The sequence below is a fragment of the Spea bombifrons genome, chromosome 9 (genome assembly GCF_027358695.1).
Source record: "Spea bombifrons isolate aSpeBom1 chromosome 9, aSpeBom1.2.pri, whole genome shotgun sequence".
NCBI lineage: Eukaryota > Metazoa > Chordata > Amphibia > Anura > Pelobatidae > Spea > Spea bombifrons.
The window spans coordinates 29,699,186-29,725,618 of NC_071095.1; the positions used below are offsets into that span (position 1 = coordinate 29,699,186).

The 26,433-nt window shown below is 41.0% G+C and overlaps 1 protein-coding gene and 1 long non-coding RNA gene across 2 annotated transcripts in view; both read left to right on the plus strand.

The window, feature by feature from the left end:
* Window positions 1-21,236, plus strand: part of PALS1 (protein associated with LIN7 1, MAGUK p55 family member) — a 54,241-nt gene extending 33,005 nt beyond the window's left edge. Inside the window, exons 10-14 of the mRNA XM_053475643.1 lie at window positions 1,822-1,893; window positions 2,042-2,209; window positions 8,477-8,679; window positions 12,403-12,513; window positions 20,175-21,236. Coding sequence (XP_053331618.1) covers window positions 1,822-1,893; window positions 2,042-2,209; window positions 8,477-8,679; window positions 12,403-12,513; window positions 20,175-20,351 — 731 coding nt within the window. The 3' untranslated portion in view covers window positions 20,352-21,236. The remainder of the gene's footprint in view (window positions 1-1,821; window positions 1,894-2,041; window positions 2,210-8,476; window positions 8,680-12,402; window positions 12,514-20,174) is intronic.
* LOC128505313 (uncharacterized) lies at window positions 9,530-9,818 on the plus strand. The gene is made up of 2 exons (XR_008355565.1): window positions 9,530-9,562; window positions 9,706-9,818. It is a non-coding gene; the product is annotated as an uncharacterized LOC128505313 (long non-coding RNA).
* Window positions 21,237-26,433: the final 5,197 nt, after the last annotated feature.

Consider the following 26,433-nt stretch of genomic DNA (forward strand, 5'->3'; position numbering starts at 1 on the left):
GTTTATCCTGTCAATTCTTAATTCTTACTTCAGTAAGCCTCCCACAACATAATGCACCTATGATAGTAAAACCCAAGGAACAATTATTGGGCAACCATTGCTGTGCACAATTATTATGCAACTAAATGAAAAAAGATAATTTTCCAATCACGTCTTTTTTCATCTATTAAAGTAACAATACTAAACAGCTCAATATTTACAAATAAACATTTGTGACATTTCCAAAAACAAATCAGTGACCACTATAGCCACCCTTTTTTTTTTCAATAACAGTCATAAGCCTTCCTTTCATGGAGTGTTGATTTGTTGATGATCAACTTTTTGTGCCTCCCAGACACTTTTCAGAGAGGTGTACAGTTTTCCTTCACCGTTTAAGAAGGGCCCACAAGTTCTGAGGTTATGTGGGGAAGGGGGTCATGTCATTTATTTCCATTTTTAAGGCCTTTACTGGCTAGCCACGCAGTAGAGAACTTCAATGTGTGCAATTGTAAATAGGTAAATTGCTTGGCCTTGTTTCCACGTCAGATATATGGCTTTTTGGCTGCAAATCTTCTATGAAGACCACTTCTGACCATGCTTCTCCAGACAGTAGATCGGTGTATCTGGGTCCATCTTTTTTCTGCCAATTCTGAGCTAATAGCACTGGAGTACATCTTCCCATTGCAAAGGGAAGTTATCATGATGTGTCATTCATCTGCTGCACTAAGAAACTTAGTGCAGCAGATGAATGACACATCATGATAACTTCCCTGGCTAACCATTGTTGGCTAACCCACATTTCTTTGTGCATCTTCAAAATAGCTTGTACATCTGGAAACCGCCGTCCACCTTAAAATATCTGCCTGGGAAAGACCTTGCTGATGCAGTATTGTTGACATTCAGCAGCCTCACAGTCTGTTGCCCACCTAGTTTTATTTATCCTACATAGCTGTTTCAGTTAATCATTGTGTATTAACCTAAGGAAATGACAAATTTAAGTAGTGTAAGTAGTGTTTCTAAACTGAAGGTGCCAGGATTTGGTGAGCAAATTGATTTGAGGAATTAGGCAGAGAACAAGTGTGACACAAAGACAGCAGTTGGATGAGAGTAGAATTGTCGAGAATAATGAAACAGGAGATGGTGGAATAACTGGTAGCGCAATCTTTGAGATGTTGAACTTCATGTGACTGATAAAAATGGCAGCTTCTTTGTTTGCAGATAGAGGTTTATTGGAAATCCGTGCTTTGTACTGTTCCCAGTAAAGGGTCACATCATTTTTGTCGCACATACATGGAGACAGTATTATTTTGTTTCTGGTTTCCAAATGAATATTGTGAGCATTTTCAACTCCAGTGCATTTTAATTTCCTTTTTTATAGTGGTTAGAGATGTTAACAATCTTCCTCCTCTACCTTAAGTATGCTGCCTGCTCATGTGCAAAATGTAGGATAGGAACAGAGATTGTAAGCCAGGCCTTCTCATCCAACATGGCCTCACAATAGCTGCACTGGATGAATGGGCAAAAAACCCCACAGAAATACCCCAAAATTGTGGAAAGCCTTCCCAGAAGAGTGGAAGCTGTTATAGCTGAAAGGGGGGGGGTTTGCGAGCTACATATTAATGTATGGATGTGATGTCATAAGAGTCCCTGCTGGTGTAATGGTCAGGTGTCCCAATACTTTTGTCTGTATTGTGTATGAAAGATAGCCTCTAATTGATTCTCCTGTTGGGGGTTTTTCGAGTGGTGACAGATCTATGTTAATTTACCGTACGCATTAAAAATATTTTTTATTTATTTTTTCATAACTTATTGATATATCTCATGTTTTCTCTTTACGTGCAGGGAAATTATGGTGTGCAAAGAAAAATAAGAAGAAACGAAAAAAGATTTTGTACAATGCTAATAAAAATGATGGTAAATTTGCATATTTTTTTTTACTTAAGTTAACATTTTCGTGTAATCTATTTGCCTGACACTTTATCTGCAGTATGTCAATGCCTTTTAATATTCATGTTAAACCATCCCTGATGTGAGCAGTTTACACATGTTTTTGTTTTATTAGATTATGATAACGAAGAAGTATTAACTTACGAAGAGATGTCCCTATATCACCAACCAGCAAACCGAAAGAGACCAGTTGTTCTCATAGGACCACAAAACTGTGGACAAAATGAGTTGCGTCTCAGACTGATGAACAGTGAAGCAGATAGATTTGCAGCTGCTGTGCCTCGTAAGTTTACGCTGTGTTAATGAGCTAGTATATATATTGTGTCTGGCAGGCCCACTTGACAACCATTGCACCTGTTATGTGTTAAAAGGCGCGGAGAATAATTTCTCCACTGCTTTAGCAACACTCCTCCAGCTTCTAGTAAATCAGCCCTACAAACAGCATGCAGATCTGAACAGTATTTAGTAAGCTCCCAATGTAGTGGACAAAACCACATTAGGTTTAAAAGCAGACAATCGTTTATGACAGGGAAAGGCAGTCTTTTATACAGAAAAGCCTCGGATAACTTGGGTAACACAATTAACTTCTTACGATACAAGAAGCTAGTTCTCCATCGGTTACGCTCATTATGGAGTTAGGGATACAATGAGGAAGCGGAGTGTACGTGACACAAAGGGGACATAATGGTGAAGATACCTTTGGTGAAGATACCTGTACACAAGACATAATTGGATTAATGATAGGGAGTTTTCCCATTGTCTGGAAAACAGGGTACCCCCAGCCTACACACATTGCTACCCCCACAACCAGCATGTCCCTTGATGCCTCTGTGTCACAAATCCCCCTTCCTAAAAGCAATGCGAGCAGATGTTATTTGGAGGGTCGGTGGTCAGTTAAAGTATAGGGGACTGTGACATGTTTGCAGTCAGCCTGAGAGTTCCAGGGGAAATCCACCATCTCCCGCTTGCTGGAAGTGTCTGTGGCTGGATAAAGGGACAATAGTGCGCTCCGGAGAGAGCATAATCCACACAGGAAGGATAAAAATGTGATGCAGGCCTGTCCTGTAACATAACTCCCCCTTCTGAGTAGACGACAGCCCGGGATTGTCCACAGGGCAAGCCTGTGGCTGGCGACTTTAACAACTCCAACTTGGGAAAACTAAACCAAACGTTGTACTCCACATGTTAAAAATTCTCTTGTCAGGACAGGCTGTTGGCATTACAGTTTTCTTTACCGGGTCGGTATTGAATAGTAAAGTTAAACTGTTGCAGGGCGAGGCTCCAGCACAATAAGCGGCCATTATCCCCAGCCACCCAGTTAAACCAGATGAGGGGGTTGTGGTCGTTGAGGTAGGGTTGGAACCGCTTCAGGGCCCAAACAAGGGCAATTTTTTCTTCAATTGCTCCATACCCCACCTCTCAATCTAGCAGTTTATCGCCCAAAGCAGCCTTCAGCTTCTCAAAGGCTTCGTTGCACTCTGGGGACCACAGGACGGCTCGGGAAAGGGATTTCTTTGTTAGATCCGTTAGGAGTTTGGCATAGTATCCTGTGGTACTCAGGAATGCTAAGATGGCTTTGTCGTCTGCTACCGTGGTGGAAGAGGTACATATGGCGGCTATGTCGGCCTCATGATCAATGTATGGTTTGAGTGCCTTGATATGGAACATACGCGTGATCTGTCCCTGGGCCCTTTTTTGAGATAATGTAGGTGGTTTCTCCCCATCTCTAATGCTGTGTACGGCCCTTCCCAGGCAGTCTGGAGTTTATTTTGCCTGGTGGGTTAGAACATGATCAACTTCTGCCCAACCATAAATTCTCTGGGTTTTGGATTCCGGTCATAATACTCTTTCTGGGTCGCTTGGGGAGCTCGGAGGTTATTTTCGGCAAGCTCCATTAGGCCGGCTAATTTCTCCCGGAGCTCCATCACATGGTCATGGCTGGGGTCTCCATGGGGTCACCCCTTCCTTCCCAGAATTCCCGCATTATGTCTAGGGGGCCTCTTACTCGGCAGCAATTCTGCTGCTGTAGAGGCTTGGGGGACTTTGTGTTGCAAATAGCAAGTGATGCAGAAATTGTTCCCAGTCAGAATGCTGGGCCATGATGGTTCGGATCATCTGCTTAAGGATTCCTTTTGAACCTCTCGCACAGTTCCTTGGCTTGGGGGTGGTATGGGAAGGTGTGAAGCGATTGTACTCCACAGAGTTCCCAGACTTGTCTAAAGAGTTCTGACGTGAACTGAGTTCCCTGGTCAGACAGGATCTCTTGGGGATACCCTACTCTGGAGAAGATCCTGAGCAGCGCGTCTGCAATTGTCTCAGCCGTGACATTGGGTAGGGCTGTGGTCTCAGGGTACCGCATAGCAAAGTCTACCACGGTGAGGATGTATCTTTTGCCTGTTCTACTGGGCTTTGCAAGGGGACCCACTATGTGAACAGTAACACTTTGAAAAGATATGCCCATTTTGACAAAATATAAAAATTGATTGTCTTAACTCTTCCCCACCAAGATGTTTCTAAATGTTTCCAATCTCTTAACATGTTGTTTGACTGTCTAAGTAGTCTCATAAAGTTTACCTCTGCTTGTTTTTCTGGGTCTGCCGCTATCCAGATGCCCAAATAATTAAATTCTTTATTGATCCAGTTAAAATTATAATCCTTTCTCAAAATCCTCAAAATATTTTTTACTTGTACTGTTTTATTCTCATTTAGTTTATAGTTTGAGACCCAGCTATACCTAGTTATTTCATTGCTTAACTGGCACAAATAAGCGAGAGGGTGAATAAGATTCCCTTTTACTAGTTGGGAAATCTTTTATGAGAATGTTATTTCTTATTCTTATTGCCAGTGGTTCTACTCGTATATAGTGGCGAGGGGATAATGGGCATCCTTGTCTTGTCTTCCATTTGCTAGATTAAACCAATTTGAGCATATGTTTGGGCCAACCGTTCAGGCCATAGGCAATGAGTATAGTGTTTGTATTGCCCTGTAAAACCAACTTTCAATCCCAAAAGCTTTTAATGTCTTAAATATCTCCAACCATCCCGGTCAAATGCCTTCTCGGTGTCTAGAGACTAGGTCAACAGAGGTTCCCCCTATTTCCCACTTGATCTAGGATGTTAAACATTCTTCTTGTATTATTACAGGACATTCTGTTAGGGACAAATTCCGATCTGATCAGGATGGATTATACAAGGAATAATAGATTTAAGATGGTCTGCTAAGGTAGCTCCGTATAATTTTATGTCTACATTAATTACAGAGATCAGTCTATAATTTCTTATGTCAGTAGGGTCTTTGTCAGGTTTTAGAATATTGGCATATAAGAGTTCAGCAGGAGCTTTAGAACTTAAAGCTATTTCATTGAAAACTAACAGGAGACATGGTGGAATAGGTTGTTTAAAGATTTTATAGACGCTATTACTAAATCCATCCGGTTCCGGAGTTTTTGGATTTTCTAATCTATCTATTGCTTTTATCAGCTCTTCCATGGTTATTGGGCAGTTTATACTATCTGTTTGAGAATCTGACATTTTTGGAAAGTTTTATTTCTAATTTCTAAGATAATCGTCGATCTCTATTGCTGAAGCCCCTTGTGTCAGATTATAAAGCTTACTGTAATAGCTATCAAATGCCTGGACAATGTCCTCCGGAGTAAGGAATGTTTTATCTGCTTCGATAATTTTAGATATTCTACTAGCTGATCTTCTATTTTTAAGTTTACAAGTCAAAATTTTATCTGCTTTATTGCCCTTATAGTACCGTATTTGCTCGATTATAAGACGAGGTTTTTTTCAGAGCAAATGCTCTGAAAAATACCCCTCGTCTTATAATCGGGGTCGTCTTCTAATCAGACCTCAAATAGAGGTCTGATTATGAGACTAAGATCCAGATCCCCCGCACCGCTGCAGGGGACCTGGATCCTCCTGTCGTCGCCCCCCCCAATTTAACGCCCCCCCACACACACACACACTTACCGGTGCTTCCGGAGGTGAAGTTGGCAGCGGGGGTTTGTATTCGTCCGTCGCAAATACCTTCCCCGACTGTCAGGGATCAGAGTTCCCCGCACCGGCCGGGGAAGGTATTTGCGACGGACGCATACAAACCCCCGCTGCCAACTCCACCTCCTTCCGGCTGCCGCGGAATGAGACGTCAACCCGCTGCCCCGGCAATACAGCAGGAAATTGGAAGCACCGGTAAGTGTGTGTGTGTGTGTGTGTGTGTGTGTGTGTGTGTGTGTGTGTGTAGGGCATTTCTGGAATGCCTTATACCCCTATATGCCACTCTGGCACTTAGGGGGTTAAAAGGCATATTATGGGGCAGAGTGGCATATAGGGAGGTATAAGGCATTTCAGGAGGCAGAGTGGCGTTAAGGGGGCATTTAATAGTGCACTCTGCCTCCTGAAATGCCTTATACCTCCCTATATGCCACTCTGCCCCATAATATGCCTTTTAACCCCCTATATGGCAGAGTGGCATATAGGGGTATAAGGCATTTCTGGAGGCAGAGTGCTCTATATAATGCCTTTTAACTCCCTTAATGCCACTCTGCCTCCTGGAATGCCTTATACCTCCCTATATGCCACTCTGCCCCATAATATGCATTTTAACCCCCTAAATGCCAGAATGGGATATAGGTGTATAAGGCATTTCTGGAGGCAGAGTGGCACATAGGGGGTCAAAAGGCATACCATGGGGCACAGTGGCATATAGAGGGTTAAAAGACATATCATGGGCCACAGTGCCATATTGGTGTGGCAAGCCTGGGGGCAGATGTGCGTAACTGGGGGACAGGTTGGAAAATACAAGAAATAAAAACAAAAAAAAAATATTTTTCTCAATCATAGCTTTTATTAAAAAAATAGTTTACATGAATTAACATTTACTGGTAAAAATTTTTTCCTTTAGGGTCGTCTTATATTCAGGCTTTTTCTTTTTTTCCTAAGTTAATATTCAGATTTTGGGGGGGTCGTCTTATAATCAGGGTCGTCTTATAATCGAGCAAATACGGTAATTCCTTAATTTTAAATTATAGATAGCCTTTTTAAGCTTCTCTTCCAATTTAATGTTTATTTATTAAAATCTGTGTGAAAAGAGTTAAAATACTAGCATTTGAAATACTCTGGGGTGTCTAGTCTTCAAAAATATATGGTTTGATGGGGCAAACTGTATTGGCTGGCTTCAAATATACCCGAAATGGCACATGGGGGAAGAATTACCAGATTTTGAAAAAAATGGTTTTGAAAAACCCTTAAAAAAAACCCCAATATATAACTCGTGTGGGTTCAGTAAACAGGAAAGAAGAAAATAACAGCTAAACAAAAGCACCGCAGAAATATTAAAACAGCCATTGTCATGAAGGGTACAAAAAATAAAAATCAGCCACTGTCACAAAGGGGTTAAAGTGAGACTCCTGAGAAAATTGATGTTTGTACAAGTAAAGGAAAATCTCTGGTACTTAAATTTGTTCTTGTAGAGTCATGATATTGGATGCCAGGGAGAAGCTGGTTTAGCCAAAGTGCCATTGAATACCTATGGAACAAAATATGACGAGAAAGGAAATTTTTAAAAACACCATACAATACAACAGTTTAAATATCATCTGATTTTAACCTATAGTGTTTGGTGGTTATTGAAACTTTCACTTTGCAGCTGTGTTCAGCCTATCTAGTTTAATGCATGTGGTACACAGCACTTAATCCCAAGGGGCTTTAATATATACCATATTTGCTCAATTATAAGACGACCTTCCCAAAATTGGAATATCAATTTGGGAAAAAAGAAAAAGCCTGAATATAAGAAAAAAGTTTTACTAGTAAATATTAATTCAAACCATTTTTTCATATTTATTTAAAACTTTTTGTTTTTATTTCCTTTTATTTGCCAACCTACCTCCAGTTGTGCACATCTGTCCCCAAATATACCTTATACCCCCAATATGTCACTCTGCCTCCCTGATATTCCTTTTAACCCCCTATATGCCACTCTGCCTCCCTGATATGCCTTTTAACCCCCTATATGCCACTCTGCCTCCAGAAAACAGTTATACCCCCATGCCACTCTTAAACCCCCCCCAACTTTGGGATACGTGCAGAAAACCTCCGCTGCTGCCAATACTTCCTCTGGGGCTTCTATGACTGAGCACCAGAAGGTCATGTCACTCCAGTGCTCTGTCATAGAAGCCCCTGCGGAAGTGCCCGCAGCAGCGGAGGCTGTCTGCGGGCATCGCACAGACCTCCACCAGCTGCTGGTGGGGATTTGGATCTTAGTCTTGTAGTCAGAGCTCTATTTGAGGTCTGATAAGAAGATGACCTCGAATTTAAGATGAAGGATATTTTTCAGGAAAAAACCTTGTCTTATAATCGAGCAAATACGGTATTTTAAATAGCCAGTCAAGCCAGTGCAAGTAAAATAATGGGTTGAGACATTCTATTCTACCTTTTATCCTCCTCCCTCTAACGCTATCAAGCTTTGTCCATTTTTAAGAGTCCATCGCATAGAATGAATTATAACCAGATATGTGTAATTTTAACTGTTAATATTTGTGTTTTAGATACCTCTCGGAATAGAAGAGATAATGAGGTGACAGGACGAGATTATCACTTTGTATCACGGCAGACATTTGAAGCAGACATTGCTGCTGGGAAATTTATTGAATTTGGAGAGTTTGAGAAAAATCTATATGGCACCAGTATTGACTCTGTGAGGCAGGTTATTAATTCTGGCAAGATTTGCCTTTTAAGTCTTCATACACAGGTAAGAGATGGTCGTTCCACACAGTGTAAACCGTTATGCAACCCCCTATGTGCATAGTTAACATTTGTTGTCATTTTTATTCAGCAATCTAAAGTAGCGTCGACTTAAACAGGATTTATCACCAAAAATGAATTTGGCAATCTGTATGCAATAGTAAATCATCTGCTTATCGGGAACGTTTTTAAGCACACACTGTTTGGCAGTTAATCTTTGATATTGGATTAGATATGCAAGAGGGAACTACTGTATATTTCAAAGAAGGAGACATTTTAGGATGACCTAATCCAGCAATAGAGATTAAATGCAAGGAAGTTATACCATACTAAGAGAGTGGTAGATATTTGGAATAGCTTTCCAATAGAAATGGTTGATAAAACAAGATGATTGCTGTGAGATATGCATAAGGCTATCCTGAAGACCTAGGACTGAATATGATTTGGGGTTTTTACAACAGAAAAAATGGGCAGTCTAGATAGGCCAAATAGTTATTTGCCATAAAATTCTAGAAATCCCCTTGTCTGATGATTGTATTGAAATTAATTACCACGGAAGGGGCAAATGCATATGGGAGCTATTCCAATCTCTCATGCACTGCAAAGAAGATACCTTCCTTGGTGCCATGAGAGTGACTGCAGTGTTAATTACTTCAATAATGCAATTGTTTCAATCTTTGTCTTCTGTCCATGCTGTGCTCATATGAAGCACCAGTATTGAAAGACTAAAAAATGTATTAAACAGCAATGACCTGAATGTTGCAGGTGCTTTCATGTCAATTGCTGTCAGACTCTGCAGCAGTTTATCACTCCTGACTGATAGAAGTGATCTGATAATTATGACAGCCACCCATAAGTGACAGCTGTCACAGAGAGATGGTTCATCCGAGGTTAACCCCCCCCCACAAATTATGAATGAAAACAAACATTTATTTTTTTAATACATCATTGCAACCTGATCAATTGTTAGTGACACTTGAGGTCATAATCTCTCACCGGTCAATGTCAGTGGCCTGAACCCGTCACTTACAAGTAATTACATGCTTTTCATTTCGCAATTTTATTTTGTTGTGAATTTTGGACAGGCTGGACCATATTTTTTCTCAATGAAATACTGCATTGATGAAATGGCCCACTGCACAAAAACCTTGTATGCCGTTGGAACGGAGTGAAATTGCTTTGCTATGCATTTTTAGCATTTCAGCCAAATAAGGTAAAAAAAGACTTATTAGGGAGGTGGTTTTCTTTCCAACAGAAATATAACAGCTGATTGTAAAAATGAGGTAGTCGTAATTGCCAAATATTGGAAAAACAGCAAAGGGGCAAATAGAAGTGCAAATAACAATAAATAAATATTCAAAGTGCAAAGTAAATACCCTCCTTTTAAGAACATTTTTTGACTCTGGTGTAACCCTCAAAAGCAGGTTCAGGGGAAAAGCAAATGCTGGCATACTTGTAAAAATGTATCCTAAATTAACTGTATAGTTTATGTAATTTAACGTTTTTTTTCCTTCCTACTATACCTTGTGTTGTGTCCTATATGTTTCAAATATTCCAAATTAGTTTTTTTTGTTTAAACCTTGCAAAGAGCCTGGCACATGATGTTTATTTGTAGAGGGCTTGTGATGTTGCAGGAAATGTATTTTTTTTTTTGTTTTTGTTTTTTTTGCACATGGCTTCTGGTGTTTCAGGAAAGCTACACAGGTGCCTCGTTAATGGTGGTCCAGAGAAGGCGCCACATTGCTTGAGAGTCTCCTTTGGATTAAAATGCTTAGCATCTCCTTAATAAGCCATGAAAAAAAAACATAGCACTTGCCAAAAAGCTAAGCAATATATGTGTGTGTTTATATCTGATTTTGTACGTTTGCCCATTGACAGACATGATCAGTGTATCATTTTAATGGTAGGTTTATTTGAACAATGAGAGACAGAACAACAAAAAAAACATCCAGAGTAACGCATTTCAAATAAGTTATACATTGATTTGCATTTTACTGATTCGCATTTGTGTGTGTGTGTGTGTGTGTATGTATATTGTGAGACTCTTGGGGGAAGAGGAAGTTCTCTGAGCTCCCAGGGCAAGGAGAGGCCCTGAAGAAGACAATCCCTGAGCCAAGTGAGGCAATACCTTCCTGGACCTTTTGTGTGCTGTCTGGGGAGGTTTTCCAGAGCCTGGTTTAGCTGGGTCTGGCTGGGCGGTCAAGTTAGCGGGTGATTAGACTGGTCAGTCTGGACAAGCATAGTTTAGTTTGAGAGGGATCCAATTGGGAGCTACCGTATATTCCGGCGTATAAGACGACCCCCAACTTTTCCAGTTCAAATATAGAGTTTGGACTATACTCGCCGTATAAGACTACCCCTCTACCCAGCGTACAACAAACAGCCAATCACGGCAAGCGATGTACCTTACCGGTGATTGGCTGGTTGTTATACAGACATATACATACATACACTGCCCTTACACACACACACACATATATATATATATATATATATATATCTACACATACTAACATACACCTGTCAATACATACACATTTATACACTGCCCTCACCACACACGTATATACATGTGTGTATATATATATATATATATATATATATATATATATATATATATATATATATATATATATACAGACACACACACATGTATATATACATACACACAAACATATGTGTGTATATATACATACATACATACATATACACACACACATGTATATACCGTATATATATATATATATATATATATATATATATATATACACACCAGCTCACAAACACACTGACCATCTCACACCAACATACATGCACTGCACTCACACCCCTTTCTCCCCATCTCTTACCTTTCTCATCTTCTATCTTCTGTCTTCTGTCTTCCATCCAGTTGTGGGAGCGCGAGGTCTGTCATGTCAGACCTCTGTTTACTGCTCCCTCATCACTACGCGCCGGCAATTGATGCCGTTGCCGGGACATGACGTCATCACCGCGCTCGGCATCAATAGCCGGCGCGTAGTGATTAGGGAGCAGGGAAGCCGAGGTCTGAAGTGCCAGACCTCGAGCTCCCTAATGTTGGTTTAGTTAGAGGGAGGTCGTGATCTCCCCAACCAGCCCTGTTGATCAGGGCTAGTTGGGGAGATCACGATCTTGCACCTACCTCGGCGTGGCCCTGAAGACCGGCCCAGGGGAGGCGGCTTCTCCACTCGCCCCTCCCTTAGAGATTTGTGGCTTCGTGGGACTCTCCGGCTGGGTAAGTATTCGGTACTCGGTTAGTACCCGGCGTATAAGACGACCCCCGACTTTTAAGAAGATTTTCTGGGGTTAAAAAGTCGTCTTATACGCCGGAATATACGGTAGGTTTTTTCTTTTTCTGATATAGGTTTGGGTTTTGGCATTTGAACCGTTAAAAATAAAGCACTGTTTTTGCTACTAGCTGGTGTTCCTGACTCTGATTACACTGTGCTTAGGACTGTGCTTAAGATCCCTAACTGTGGTATTTATGGCCTTGTGCTACAGGATTTGTTACAATATAGCATGATGGACTCCCCAATATTTATACCTTAGGTGTTTATAGTATTTGCAATTTGACTGAGTATGCACTTTTGTTTGCTTTTCTGTCCTGGAATATATAATTTTTGAACTACTATTCTTATAGTCCTCTTTTTGGTGTATATTTGTCTAAGCATCACTGTTTATTGTATTTTTCTTTTGTTTTTTTTTAAATCAGACTTTGAAAATGCTACGCAATTCTGATTTGAAGCCATATATTATATTTATTGCACCACCTTCCCAAGAGAGACTGCGTGCTTTACTGGCCAAGGAAGGTAGAAATCCAAAGGTATGTTGTATGATTATCACTAAATTGAAGACAAAAATTACGCTACCTGCTGAAGACTGCACAATTAGTGTTTATTGTAGTCAAATTTACTTTACATCTGTGTATGGCAAAGCTGTTCCACTTTCTCACCAGATGGAATCTACCGTACTTGCTCGAATGTAAGACAAGTTTTTTTCAGAAAAATACCCCTTATCTTAAATTCATCAGCCGCTGAATGTATGTGCGATGCTTGCAGACAATCTCCGCTGCGACCGTCACTTCTGCTGGGCTTCTATGACAGAGCGCCGGCATGATATGACCTTCCGGAGCTCCATCATAGAAGCCCCAACAGAAGTACTGGCCAGCAGCAGCAGCAGCAGCAGACGTCTGCATGCATCGCACAGATGGCAGCCAGTGAACATCTGCGCAATGCTGCAGTCAACCTCCACTACTACCTGACACCTCTGCCGTGGCTTCTATGATACGCGCGGACATCCACCAGCTGCCCCCACTAGACACCAAGGAGTCTGGAGCACAGGGCAAGTCTACTGATGCATTGGTAAGGGGGGCAGAGTGGCATATAGGGGAATAAGGCATATCAGGGAGGCAGAGTGGTGAATAGGGGGGTATAAGGGCATATCTGGAGGGTGGAGTGACATATAGGGGGGTATGAGGGGTATCTAAGGGGCAGACCAGCAAGCCTTGGGGCAGATGTGCATAACCGGGGGCTGGTTGGCATACGACATTTTTTTAAAAAATGCGTTTTTCTCAATCATAGTTTTTATTAAATATGAAAAAATAGTTTATATGAATTACCGTATTTGCTCGATTATAAGACGACCCCCCAAAATCTGAATATTAATTTAGGAAAAAAAGAAAGCCTGAATATAAGACGACCCTATAGGAAAAAAAATTTACCAGTAAATGTTAATTCATGTAAACTATTACATTTTTTAATAAAAACTATGATTGAGAAAAATAATTTTGTTTTTATTTCCTTGTATTTTCCAACCTGCCCCCCAGCTACGCACATCTGCCCCCAGGCTTGCCACTCTAATATGGCACTGTGGCCCATGATATGCCTTTTAACCCTCTATATGCCACTGTGCCCCATGATATGCCTTTTAACCCCCTATGTGCCACTCTGCCTCCAGAAATGCCTTATACCCCTATATGCCACTCTGGCATTTAGGGGGTTTAAAGTCATATTATGCGGCAGAGTGGCATATAGGGAGGTATAAGGCATTTCAGGAGGCAGAGTGGCATTCAGGGTGTTAAAAGGCATTTCATAGAGCACTCTGCTTCCAGAAATGCCCTATGCCCCCATTTAACGCCCCCCCCCACACACACACTTACCGGTGCTTCCAATGTCCTGCTGTATACCGGGGCAGCGGGTTGACGTCCACGCGATCCGCGTAGACAACTTACGCTGCAGCCGGAAGGGGGTGTGGCTAGCAGCGGGGTTTGTCTGCGTCCATCACGCAGACCTTCCCCCGCTGTCAGAGATCAGAGTGCGGGGAACTCTGATCTCTGACATTCGGGGAAGATCTGCGACCTCTATTTGAGGTCTGATTATAAGACGACCCCCCAATTAGAAGACGAGGGGTATTTTTCTGAAAAAAAACCTTGTCTTTTAATCGAGCAAATACGGTAATATTTACTAGTAAAACTTTTTTCCTTTAGGGTAGTCATATATTCAGAATTTTTCTTTTTTTCTAAATCTTATAATTGGGGTCAAACAAATACGGTAACTATTCAGACATACAGATATCTATATTGCAAAGTAATATTAAGCAATGATCACAAAACATTGTTAGGGAGCAATAACTTTATTAACCCCCTTAATAATGTTTTATTTTTTTGTATCCCTTGTGACATTTCTATGGGGTTCATGTTTAGGTGTAATTTTCTTCTCTCCCCGTTAGTGTACCCACACATGTTGCATATTGGGTATATGGGCTTTCCTAAGGTACCATTTGTTTGATCTTCTCTAATTTCCTATAAAACAAAAAAAAACAAATTCGGGATGTCTTCGCAGCCAATTTAATTTACCCCCATCAAATTTTATATGTTTGAAAACAAGTCTACCACAAAGTATTTTTAATTTTTTTGTACTTCAGGTAAAAATTTAGAGGTCCTTGTATAGGTCACTGTCAAACACCCCAGTATGTGTTTGCCGTGTTGTTTGGGAGGTAAAGTGCCACATTTGGGAAGTACACATTTTTCAACTTGGAACCTTGACATCTGGTACATGTATGGTTCATATTTGGATTCTCCATATTCTTTTTCTGGATACCACACCTGACCAGTCTATTGTGTAATATCACCCAGTTTAACTTAGTTGGCACACTCCTTAAATGGTAAAGGACGACCTTGCCATGCGTTGCCTCATTTTGAAGAGGATCATGAGTATTTAATAGTTTCAGATATTGCATCTAGCAGAAAAGGGGTTGAGCTTGTATCCTTTGTCAGGAATATCCTTGTTGTAAACTTGCGAGCAGGGCTCTCTCCACCGAATGTATTGGTTTGTCTTAGTCTGTCAATTCTTGTCTTGTCATACCCCTTGAATTTATGTATTGTATTAAGCGCTGCATAAAGTGTTGGTGCTGTATAAATAAAAATAATAATAAGAGCAAGAAACGTGGTGCCTTTTCTGGCCAACGTAGGTGTTTGATTTGTCACCTGGGGATGAAGTAAGCAAGCCATTTCCACAGTGTAACGCAGCTCTGTTAATTAGCCTAATGGACCCCTTGTCACACATATTCCTAGCTTGTCCAGACAAACTAACTCCAAACCCAGCTGGATTGAAGAGCTAAATTGACTCTTGCAATGCTGAATCAAACTTAGCGGGACCAGACAATTTTAATATTGTATACAATAATATAATTCCGTAACAAGTTATAGTTAATCACTGGATTATGTGCCCTGGCAAGACATATGTCACTGATAAACACCAATATGTATTCAGCAACATCTCCTGGGTACAATGATACCATCTATGCGTAGGTTTGCCGGGTTGTTTATGGGCCAAAAGGCCATATTTGGGACAAGCACATTTTTTCTTTTAATTTTGACATCTGGTCAATGTGTTATCATGTCCTATTTGTGACATCTTTGAACCCAGCCAATTCAGTTTACCCCATCAAAACCATTCCTTTTTTCTTTTAAGCTTGACACCCCATGGGTATTTGAAATGCTAATATTTTAACACTTTCCATGCCAAGATTTTTAGGAAGATAAACCACAAATTTTAGCACTTGCTCATAAAAATTCACTATTTCTGGAATTTTTTTTAACATTATTTTTAAATGTTACCAATTTCATATTTTATTTTTACTACTCGCATTGTAACTAGAAAGCTCCTTTGACTTGAGTGGTTGAATGCAGTACCTGCATTCCAACCTGTAGAGGTTTTCCAGAGTTCTCAGGGGGTTCTGGAGAGACTCTTTCGAAAAGGGTTTTTAATGACAAAATCTCTTGCAGTGGCAATAAGGCAATAATTGACAGCAAGAATAAAACAAACAAACAAAAAAAAACACTCCGCCAACATAGTCTGCTTGTTCTTCCTGCAGTAAATATAGCACCAACAGTTTACGCAGCGCTTAATACATTACATATAAAGCTTGCAATCTTGAGGAAATGGGGTGACAAACCTAAGGCACAGAAAGGGTGAGAGGTAGTGTGGTGGTTGTATTAATGACAAGGAGGTTCTAGCAGGTAAGATGGGTGCGGCTGCTCTGAAGAAGCGAGTTTTGAGAAGTTTCTTGAATGTTGGGAGGGAGTGTGAATGCTGAAGAGATATGGGGCAGCCCTAGTGTAGTCTTGTAGACGGGAAAAGGAACAGGTGATAAGTGAGGACGAGAGCCTAAGCCCATGGGAAGAACGTAGGGATCGAGTAGGAGAGTATTTGCTTATGAGGGCAGAAATGTATGGAGGAGCAGTGTTAGTACCAAGATTTTAAATCTAGTTCTAAAGTTTAGGGCTGCAACAACTAATCGATAAAATCGATAATAATCGATAATGAAATTCGTTGCCAACGAATTTCATTATCGATTAGTTGAATCGATTATTATCGATTATAAAATGAGGGTTTTTTCAGAGCAAACGCTCAGAAAATCCCCCTCATTATATAAACCGTTTGAGTGACTCACAGCAGCAGCTCCTACTTACCAGTCCCTCCCTGTAATCACTGTGACAACTGGCCCCGCCCCTTCCTTCTCCCAGAAGGCCAGAACCACATGGCTGTGACACTCATCTAACTGTAAGTATAAAATTAATATTTGGGCTACTGAAAGTTAGGGGAGGTGGGGGTTAATTTAGGGGCAGTTATGGTTAATGGGGTGTTTAGGGGCAGCTATGGTTAATGGGGTGTTTAGGGGCAGTTATGGTTAATAGGGTGTTTAGGGTTAATTTAGGGGCAGCTATGGTTAATGGGGTCTTTAGGGTTAATTTAGGAGCAGCTGTGGTTAATGGGGTGTTTGGGTGTAATTTGAGGCAGTTGTGGTTAATGGTGTGTTTAGGGTTAATTTAGGGGCTGTTGTGGTTGACAGGGTCTTTAGGGTTAATTTAGGGGATGCTGTGGTTAATGGGGTGTTTAGGGTTAATTTAGGGGCAGTTATGGTTAATGAGGTGTTTAGGGTTAATTTAGGGTAGTTATTTTGATGGGGTATTTAGAGTTAATTTAGGGGTAGTTATGGTTAATGGGGTGTTTAGGGTTAATTTAATGATGAGGACTGAGGGTTAATTTAATAAAGTTAACTTAAGGTGCAGTTAGAGATAAAGGGGGGCAGACTAAAGGGAATCTAAATCCTGGGGGCAGTGAAGATTAACCCAGTGCTTATTTATAAAAGTATGGTGTCAGTGTGCTGTGAACGGGTCTGTGACTCTATGAGGGGACTATGAGATATCTAGGGGGTATAAGGCATATCTTGGGAGGACGGAGTGACATATCTGGGGGTATAAGGCATATATGGTATATAAGGCATATGTGGGGAGGGCAGTGTGGCATGTCTGGGGAGGATGGAGTGGTGTATCAGGGGGTATAAGGCATATCTGGGGCCACAGTGGCATATCTGGGGGTAGAGTGGAGTGGCATATGTGGGGAGGGCAGCGTGGCATGTCTGGGAGGCAGCGTGGAGTGGCATATGTGGGAGGCAGCGTGGAGTGGCATATGTGGGAGGCAGCGTGGAGTGGCATATGTGGGAGGCAGCGTGGAGTGGTATATGTGGAGTGGTATATGTGGGAGGCAGTGTGGAGTGGTATATGTGGGAGGCAGCGTGGAATGGTATATGTGGGAGACGGCGTGGAGTGGTATATGTGGGAGGCAGCGTGGAGTGGTATATGTGGGAGGCAGCGTGGAGTGGCATATGTGGGAGGCAGCGTGGAGTGGCATATGTGGGAGGCAGTGTGGAGTGGCATATATGGGAGGCAGCGTGGAGTGGCATATGTGGGAGGCAGCGTGGAATGGCATATGTGGGAGGCAGCGTGGAATGGCATATGTGGGAGGCAGCGTGGAGCGGCATATGTGGGAGGCAGCGTGGCATATGTGGGAGGCAGCGTGGAGTGGTATATGTGGGAGGCAGCGTGGAGTGGTATATGTGGGAGGCAGCGTGGAGTGGTATATGCGGGAGGCAGCGTGGAGTGGTATATGCGGGAGGCAGCGTGGAGTGGAATATGCGGGAGGCAGCATGGAGTGGTATATGCGGGAGGCAGCGTGGAGTGGCATATGTGGGAGGCAGCGTGGAGTGGTATATGTGGGAGGCAGCGTGGAGTGGTATATCTGGGAGGCAGCGTGGCATGTCTGGGAGGCAGCGTGGTATGTCTTGGAGGCAGCGTGGCATGTCTGGGCTCAAATGTGCATAAATTGGGGGGGCTGGTTGGGAAATAAAGACAATAAATGCATTTTATCAAAGTTTTTTTTATTCTGCTGTTTGTATTTAACAGCATTTGTTTATTAAATTATTTTAAATAAATGAAAAATTGACATTCATTTTTTTTTATCCGATTAATCGACAAAATAATCGGCCAACTAATCGATTATGAAAGTAATCGTTAGTTGCAGCCCTACTAAAGTTTATAGGGAGTGAAAGGAAGATAAGCCTAACAGCAGCATTTAGGACAGACTGTAGAGGAGAGAGTTCAGACAGTGGAATGCCAACCAGAAGAGTGTTGCAGTAGTCAAGACGGGAAATAAGTGAATGAACCAGAGTTTTTGTAGATTCTTGGGTGAGGAATGGGCGGATACGAGAGATGTTTTTTAGGTGCAAGCGGCAGGCTCTGGCGAGGGAGTGAATGTGAGGGATGAAGGAAAGGTTAGAGTCAAGGATGACCCCAAGGCATCGGGCCTGGTTAGTAGGAGTGATAGTTGTGTTGTTAATGGTGATAGAGAATTCAGGTAGTGGAGATGGAGGGAGGGAAGATAATGAGTTCAGTTTTAGAAAGATTACTTTTCAGGTAGCGTTGTGACATCCATGAAGAAATAGCAGACAAGCAATTGGTAATACGGGACATGAGAGATGGATAGAGATCAGATTGGTGTGTGCGCGTGAATGAAGAATGAATAAGTAGCCAAGATCGGGGTACCAGAAGTCAGGATCAACAAAACGCAAGCCGTGAACAAGCACTGAGGACTAGATCATCAGAGGGCAAGGTTCAGTGGGTTCTGAGGGCTTATATAGAAATTGCTGCAGAAATTCAAAAGTCTGATGCATCACTTCTGTTCCGTCAAACGCCTTGGCCATCTTTTGTTAGCGTCATCTTCCTTTATAAATGTATGAAGTTACAGATGGTAGAGGGCGTTTGGACATGCAAGAGGACGCCCCCCCCAGAACGATTTCGCTGCGGTAGGCTGCTCTCCTTCACAACAACAGCTGTGACTGTTGTGAAGTGGAGGGAGATCTCCCCCTTCCCTGCAGTGGTTGGTTCAGCAGTCATGGAGCAGAGGGGGGTCTCCCTCTTATTTGCTGCAGTTGTTGCTAGTTGGTAGAGGGAGGTCTACACCTTTTGTGGAGGAGGCACTGAAGGAGGTCCACCCTTCTCGGTGGTTGAAGAGGCTGTAGCGAGGTAGAAGGTGGTCTCACCCTTCTCAGTGCGTGGCGGTCGGTAACAATTTTGTACTTTTTTAATAGTAAAATAGATATGATTAAAATAATGGTATCTAAATAAAGCCCTTCTTGTCCTGAAAGAAATATACAACTTGTGTGGGTTCAGTAAATGAGAGCTAAACACGAGCACCGCGGTAATGGTAAAACGGCCATTGTGACGAAGGGTAGAAAAGTAAGTAATTGTCTATTAAGGTTTATTGACGTATTTGGACAATTACAATCCATGTAATTGCTACATACTTGTTTTGTGTAAACCTAATGTAAGGCCTATTAGTTAACATTTTTGTGAAAGAAATCAAAAAATAATTGTGATCAAAAATAATATTAGTAAATCATTTGTTAGATTCAAGCTGCATCTTATTCTGGTAATCAGAACAGTTTAGGAAAAGTACTTTGTGTTCTTTTGTGTTATGCTTTACATATCTATGTAGCATATTTTATGATTCATCATTATTGATTTGGCCTTCCATAACGTTTCTTAAATTTGCTTAAAATTCTGCCCATTACCAGTCTTAAATTTGATATAATTATTGTGCAGAATGTCTTATTATTTTTTTATTTTTATTTTTTATTGTGCAGCCAGAAGAACTCAGAGAAATAATTGAAAAAGCAAGAGAAATGGAGCAAAACAATGGTCACTATTTCGATACTGCAATTGTGAATACAGACTTAGACAAGGCTTATCATGAACTTCTTCGATTAATCAATAAGCTGGACACTGAGCCTCAATGGGTTCCGTCTTCGTGGCTGCGATAAAGATGGCTAATTTCTTATGATCATGGGGCTTTGCGATCTATATACTTATATTTGAGCACTGGAACCCAGTTAATGTCAAAAGTATTAATTTTGCATTAAATGTAGTAGTATATGACCAGATCAGATATACTAAGCTTTGTCTTGCGGAGCCTTTGGAGATTCTGTGATCTGATGCCATGAAATATTATACATGAATGTTAGGCCGAGAACAGTTATGCGTTGTGATATCCTCTCCTTAAAGATTCCAGTATATGATTAAAGTTGAATGTGACATTTGGTAGTATGGTTCAAGAGACATGTCATTGTCATAATAACTCCCCATTTTATATTCACTAATCCAGTGTTGATTGGCACATTAAATCAGTGTATGTCTGAAATTAATGTGCTTCTTGTAGATCCTTATAGTCTGGTTTGTGTAAAGAAAAAAAAAAAAAAAACATGCCAGCACATGTATCACATGCGTGTTATTGTGGATCTGAAATCGTTGCATGTGTATAAATATAGAGTTAACAAAGATTGGGAATTTCTTTGGCTGGATGCAAAGATACAGTATAGATTGTAATCTAGCAATATAATGTAGTAATATACCTGGCAGCAGGAACATTATCTTGCTGTATTTGTAGTATGTTTTTTTTATTGCTTGGGACTTAAACATTCCAGTTTAAGAAAGCAGTGATGTCAACTATTTTAATCTTTTAAAATCAGAAAAGAATCTCCACCTTAGAAATTGGAATTGTGCAGTTGTATAAAGTGTGAAATTTATCAGTTCAAACCTACTGATGCGTCTGAATTAATAGTGTTTGTTTCTGCAACTAAACTCTTAAACATTTATCAAAGGATATTGATGCAAAACATAAATGTTTAAATATATCATTTTATATAGTGTGTAATGGATTCTTTTTTTCTTTTTTTTTTTACTAATTACAGTTGGCACTGAGGTGGTCAAATGATAGATTTGCTATTTTGCATCTTCCTCTGAAAAGTATCATTTTAAGTCTCGATTCAACCATAAAAATTTAACTCCTGTCACCTGTTAATGTTCTAACAAAGATGGAATTATATCCTTTTATAAAAAGGCAAGTGAAAATGGTGTTCTAATACGCTTAATCAATTTTGTTCTCAAGCATCCTGAATTTTACTGAAATATCTACCAGAGGACTAGTAAATATTTGCTGGAATATTTGTCAGTTATATTTTCTTCCACACCAAACGTATCCAACCGTGTCTTTAAGAATCGTAGACTAACACATTTTGGACAATGCTATGCTTCCAGCTTTGTGTGAACAGTTTGGTGTGGAAGAACTTGATTGACCCACACAGAGCCCTGACTTCAACCCCAGCGCCCACATTTGGATGAACTGGAACAGAGATTGCGAGCCAGGACTTCTCATCCAACATCAGTGCCTGACCTCACAAATGTTCTCCTGGATCAATGGGCAAAAATTCCCACAGAGACACTCCAAAATATTGTGGAAAGCCTTCCCAGAAGAGTGGAAGCTGTTATAGCTGCAAAAGGGGGACGAATTACTTAATAATGTAGGCTTGCTCACGCTATATCAATAATTTAGAGATAAGTATTACATTTGCCATCTCACATATTTGCTTGTGATTCATTGTATCACATACACAGAAATGTGGGGTATTGGCTTTAGAGTCATGGATACAGGAGCAATTGTGGGACCATTATTTGTGACTTACTTGGCACTCCATCCGTAAATTGTGGGTACATTTTGTAGTACAACAGTTTCAAAAAGGTCACAACTTGACTTGTATACCTTAATCTGTGAAATCATGAAGGTTTTTTTTTTTTGATTTTTTTTTTTTTTTTTTTTAGGTGCAAAACCTTGTCCGCAATTTACTCAAGGATATTTCTATTTTTGTTACTACGTGTAGCTTGGTGTATGTTGATAAAAATGTAGTATTTCTTTTTTTTCTTATTACTTTGACACACAACAGTTCTTGGTCCCAGGTTAGCTTTGTCTCTTATGAGAACGTGATTTATTTATTTTTTCCAACACATGGATCTGGAATAAATACTATCCCATATTACACAACGTTGTATTGTGTTTATAATTTGTTTTATATTCCCTTATAGTTGATGCTGAGTAGCTTAGATGCCCTCCTATTCATTAAACTTCTAGACCATATGTCCAGTCCTTAAGGGTATGTGGACTAATAAAACCTCTGCTTTAGCTGCTTCCTATAGCAACAAAGAAGACAATTTTCTAGGCATCTACGGTGAATTCCAAGCAGCTGTAATGGTTGCCAATCTTACCATACTCCTCTGAAGGTTTTGAATGTCAAGATATTTTCATTGAACATATAGGCTCTTTATTCAAAGATCAATCCCAGTTGATTGAAATTGGACGTTCAAGAAACCTTCCTTGGATTAACCATTCATTATGTAGGGCAGGCATGTCCAAAGTCCGGCCCGCGGGCCAATTGCGGCCCGCGTTCCGGACTGATGCGGCCCCCAAGTGAGCCACGGGACTTGGCGTCATCAGCCGGCGCAGGGAGAAGGAAAGCGCGAGATCTGGGCTTTCCTTCTCCCTGCGCCGGCACACACAGCGGTGGGCGCGGCTTCAGTGTTGTGCGCCGGGATCTGACAACAAACCCCGGCACACAACAGCTGTTGCCGCGCAGATCGCAAGGGAGCAGTATCGGAGGTATTTACCGGACATCCGGCTTAAAATCACTCAAGGGAGCCGGATGTCCGGTAAAGACCTCCGATACTGCTCCCTTGCGATCCGCGCGGCAACAGCTGTTGTGCGCCGGGGTTTGTTGTCAGATCCCGGCGCACAACACTGAAGCCGCGCCCACCGCTGTCCGTGCCCTCTGAACCCCGTGCCCTCGGAAGAAGACAGAAGAACTGAAGAAGAAGAGGAGCGAAGAGCAGGAAAAGGAGCTGTAAGGAGAAAAGAGGAAAGGTAGGAAAGCATACAGTGAGAGTGGATTGGTGTATGTGTGTGGATTGGTATGTGTGTGTGGATTGGTGTATGTGTGTGGATTGGTGTATGTGTGTGGATTGGTGTATATGTGTGGATTAGTGTATGTGTGTGGATTGGTATGTGTGTGGATTGGTATATATGTGTGGATTAGTGTATATGTGTGGATTGGTGTATGTGTGTGGATTGGTATGTGTGGATTGGTGTATGTGTGTGGATTGGTGTATGTGTGTGGATTGGTGTATGTGTGTGGATTGGTGTATGTGTGTGGATTAGTATATGTGTGGATTGGTGTGTGTGTGGATTGGTATGCGTGTGGATTGGTATATGTGTGGATTGGTATATGTGTGGATTGGTATGCGTGTGGATTGGGATGCGTGTGGATTGGTGTATGTGTGTGGATTGGTGTATGTGTGTGGATTGGTATGTGTGTGGATTGGTATGTGTGTGGATTGGTATGTGTGTGGATTGGTGTATGTGTGTGGATTGGTATGTGTGGGGATTGGTGTATGTGTGGGGATTGGTGTATGTGTGTGGATTGGTGTATGTGTGGATTGGTGTATATGTGTGGATTGGTGTATATGTGTGGATTGGTATGTGTGCGTGGATTGGTGTATGCGTGTGGATTGGTGTATGCGTGTGGATTGGTATGCGTGTGGATTGGTGTATGCGTGTGGATTGGTGTATGTGTGTGTGGATTGGTATGTGTGTGTGGATTGGTATGCGTGTGGATTGGTATGCGTGTGGATTGGTAAATGTGTGAGAGTGATGGGTGTTATGCTGTACCATTTCCAATGTATTTTTCATTATATAATTATGCTCTAAAGTACATCATAACTCCCATCACTCTATACTGTTCCATACAGTGGCAGAGCTGGGAGACAGAGGCCTTGCACCCCCACCGCAGGACTCCTGAAAGGTAAGTGAACTTCAAAGAGGGAGAGGGTAGATAGTTAGGAGGGGTAGATAGGGAGAAGGGAGTGAGAAGGGGTAGATAGGGCAGAAGGGAGCGAGAAGGGGTAGATAAGGCAATCATACTCCTATCATGCCAAGTCTGCGACTGCCTCCTGGAATCTGGGTATGCCTGGGCATGATAGGAATATGATTGCTGTTAACAAATATATATATATATATATATATATATTGTTATTTAATTGTTTTGTCCTATTTTGGTGTGTTACTTACTTTAACCCCTTAAGGACAATGGGCGGTCCCTAAACCCATTGAAAACAATGCATTTTGAGCCCGTACATGTACGGGCTTTGTCATTAAGGGGTTAAATAAAAGTGTTAGATTTTTTTTATGGTGTGTGTGGGGGGTCATATTCAGTTTCGGCCAGGTAGTTTTAAAGTGTGTGTGGGGGGGGTGCCACATACAGGATCCGCCCCGGGTGCCAAATACTCTAGGTACGCCCCTGCCCTCCCCTACACAATTTCTTCATCAGATGCCCTTGTGGCTGTGTGTGCCGGCGCAGGGAAAGCCCAAATCTTGCGATCTCGGACGTCGCTAGATTTGGGCTTTCCTTCTCCCTGCGCCGGCACACACAGCCACAAGGGCATCTGATGAAGAAATTGTAGGCAGTGGCGGAACTACCGGGGTCGCGACTGCGACCGGGCCCTGGAGTTCTGCCAGTCAGTGGGGCTCAAGGGGTGCCGAGCGGTTGCTGAAAAAGGAGAGTGAGAAAGGGATAGATGTGGTATGCCGTTTTCAATAAACTTTGCATAAAATAGTTAATTTGCATTTCATTTTAATGGTTCAGAAAATGTCAGGCAAAATGGTCGGCCCTCGCACATGTTCACTTCATCAAATCTGGCACTCTTCGAAAAAAGTTTGGACATGCCTGATGTAGGGTCATATTATTCATCCTTGCAGGAAAATTCCACGGAGGATGGTGTTTCGTTATGTATTATGAAGCAGCTGAAAAACGAATTATTTAGAGCAAACTCCCAATTTAGTTATATACGCTTAAAAACCTTGTTGTAATGTATTAAAATTGTAATGAGTAGACCGTTACATCGGGGAGAACTTTTCATGTAGTGCATCAGAAATCACTTTTTTTTTATTTTTTAACACATGGTATATGTAGGTGTTTTATCAGCGAGAATTCGACACATTTGTTGTTCCTTTAAATGTCAGTGAAGTTTATATATTAATGATGTCCTCCCCTACATGTCATGTTTCTTAAAAAAAAGTATAATTATTTTTCTATACAGAATATATTGAAACATTTTGCTAATATCTTTGCGCTTATTTTTAGAGTAATATATTTTAGTACTTCACATTTTTTTGTAACACCCTGTAAGGACCCGTGTGAAAACTATTTCCTGGTAATCCATAGTACTATGTATTTGTTGAACTTTTGTAGTCGTTTTAAAATGGTGGGTTTTAACGTGATCAAATGAGTGAAAGTAAATGTTAACCTTTCTCCATAAGGAGGCGGAAAAGCTAAAGCCTATTGTGGGTTTAACTCTAATTAATAATTTTATATCCATAAGTTACCTGCACTGTGTATGGATGAGATGTCACAAACTGCACACTTATGTAAAACATGCAAAATTATATTTTAGACTTTAAATAAAATTTCGTTGTGAAATCTGTGTTCTTTCATATGTTCATGGATGAATGAATTTGTTCTATAAATTAAAGTTTATTGAGGGGTTTTGCAACATCTACAAGGCAGTTAAATACAAATAAAAAAAGCACATATAGTATGGGTCAATCAGGGCACACATTAAAAAACATTATATATGTAAATCAGTAGCTAATATATTCCTTTGTTGTCCTTTGAAGGATTCTTCAGCGGGATGCACTGGGTAAAATAAAATAAAAATCACAGGAAAGAAAGGAAGGAAAAGAGGAGAAAAGGCACCACCCAAGGAGACCCTGGACCTCAGAGTGTAATATTTCACGGGAGGCTATAGGTTGTGCCCAGTTAAACCAGGTAGCTGTATAAACAATTACATTATCTTAGGCCTTAACCAACTCTTAAAGCTAATGTTCATAAATAGTTTAAATTAACCTATTGTTAATTTCTTTCATTTATATTGATCTATAAAAAAGAAAGAAACAGGAGAAATGTAGTGGTTGAACTGGATTTAAAATTATAAATATTTAATAGTATTGTATTATAAATGATG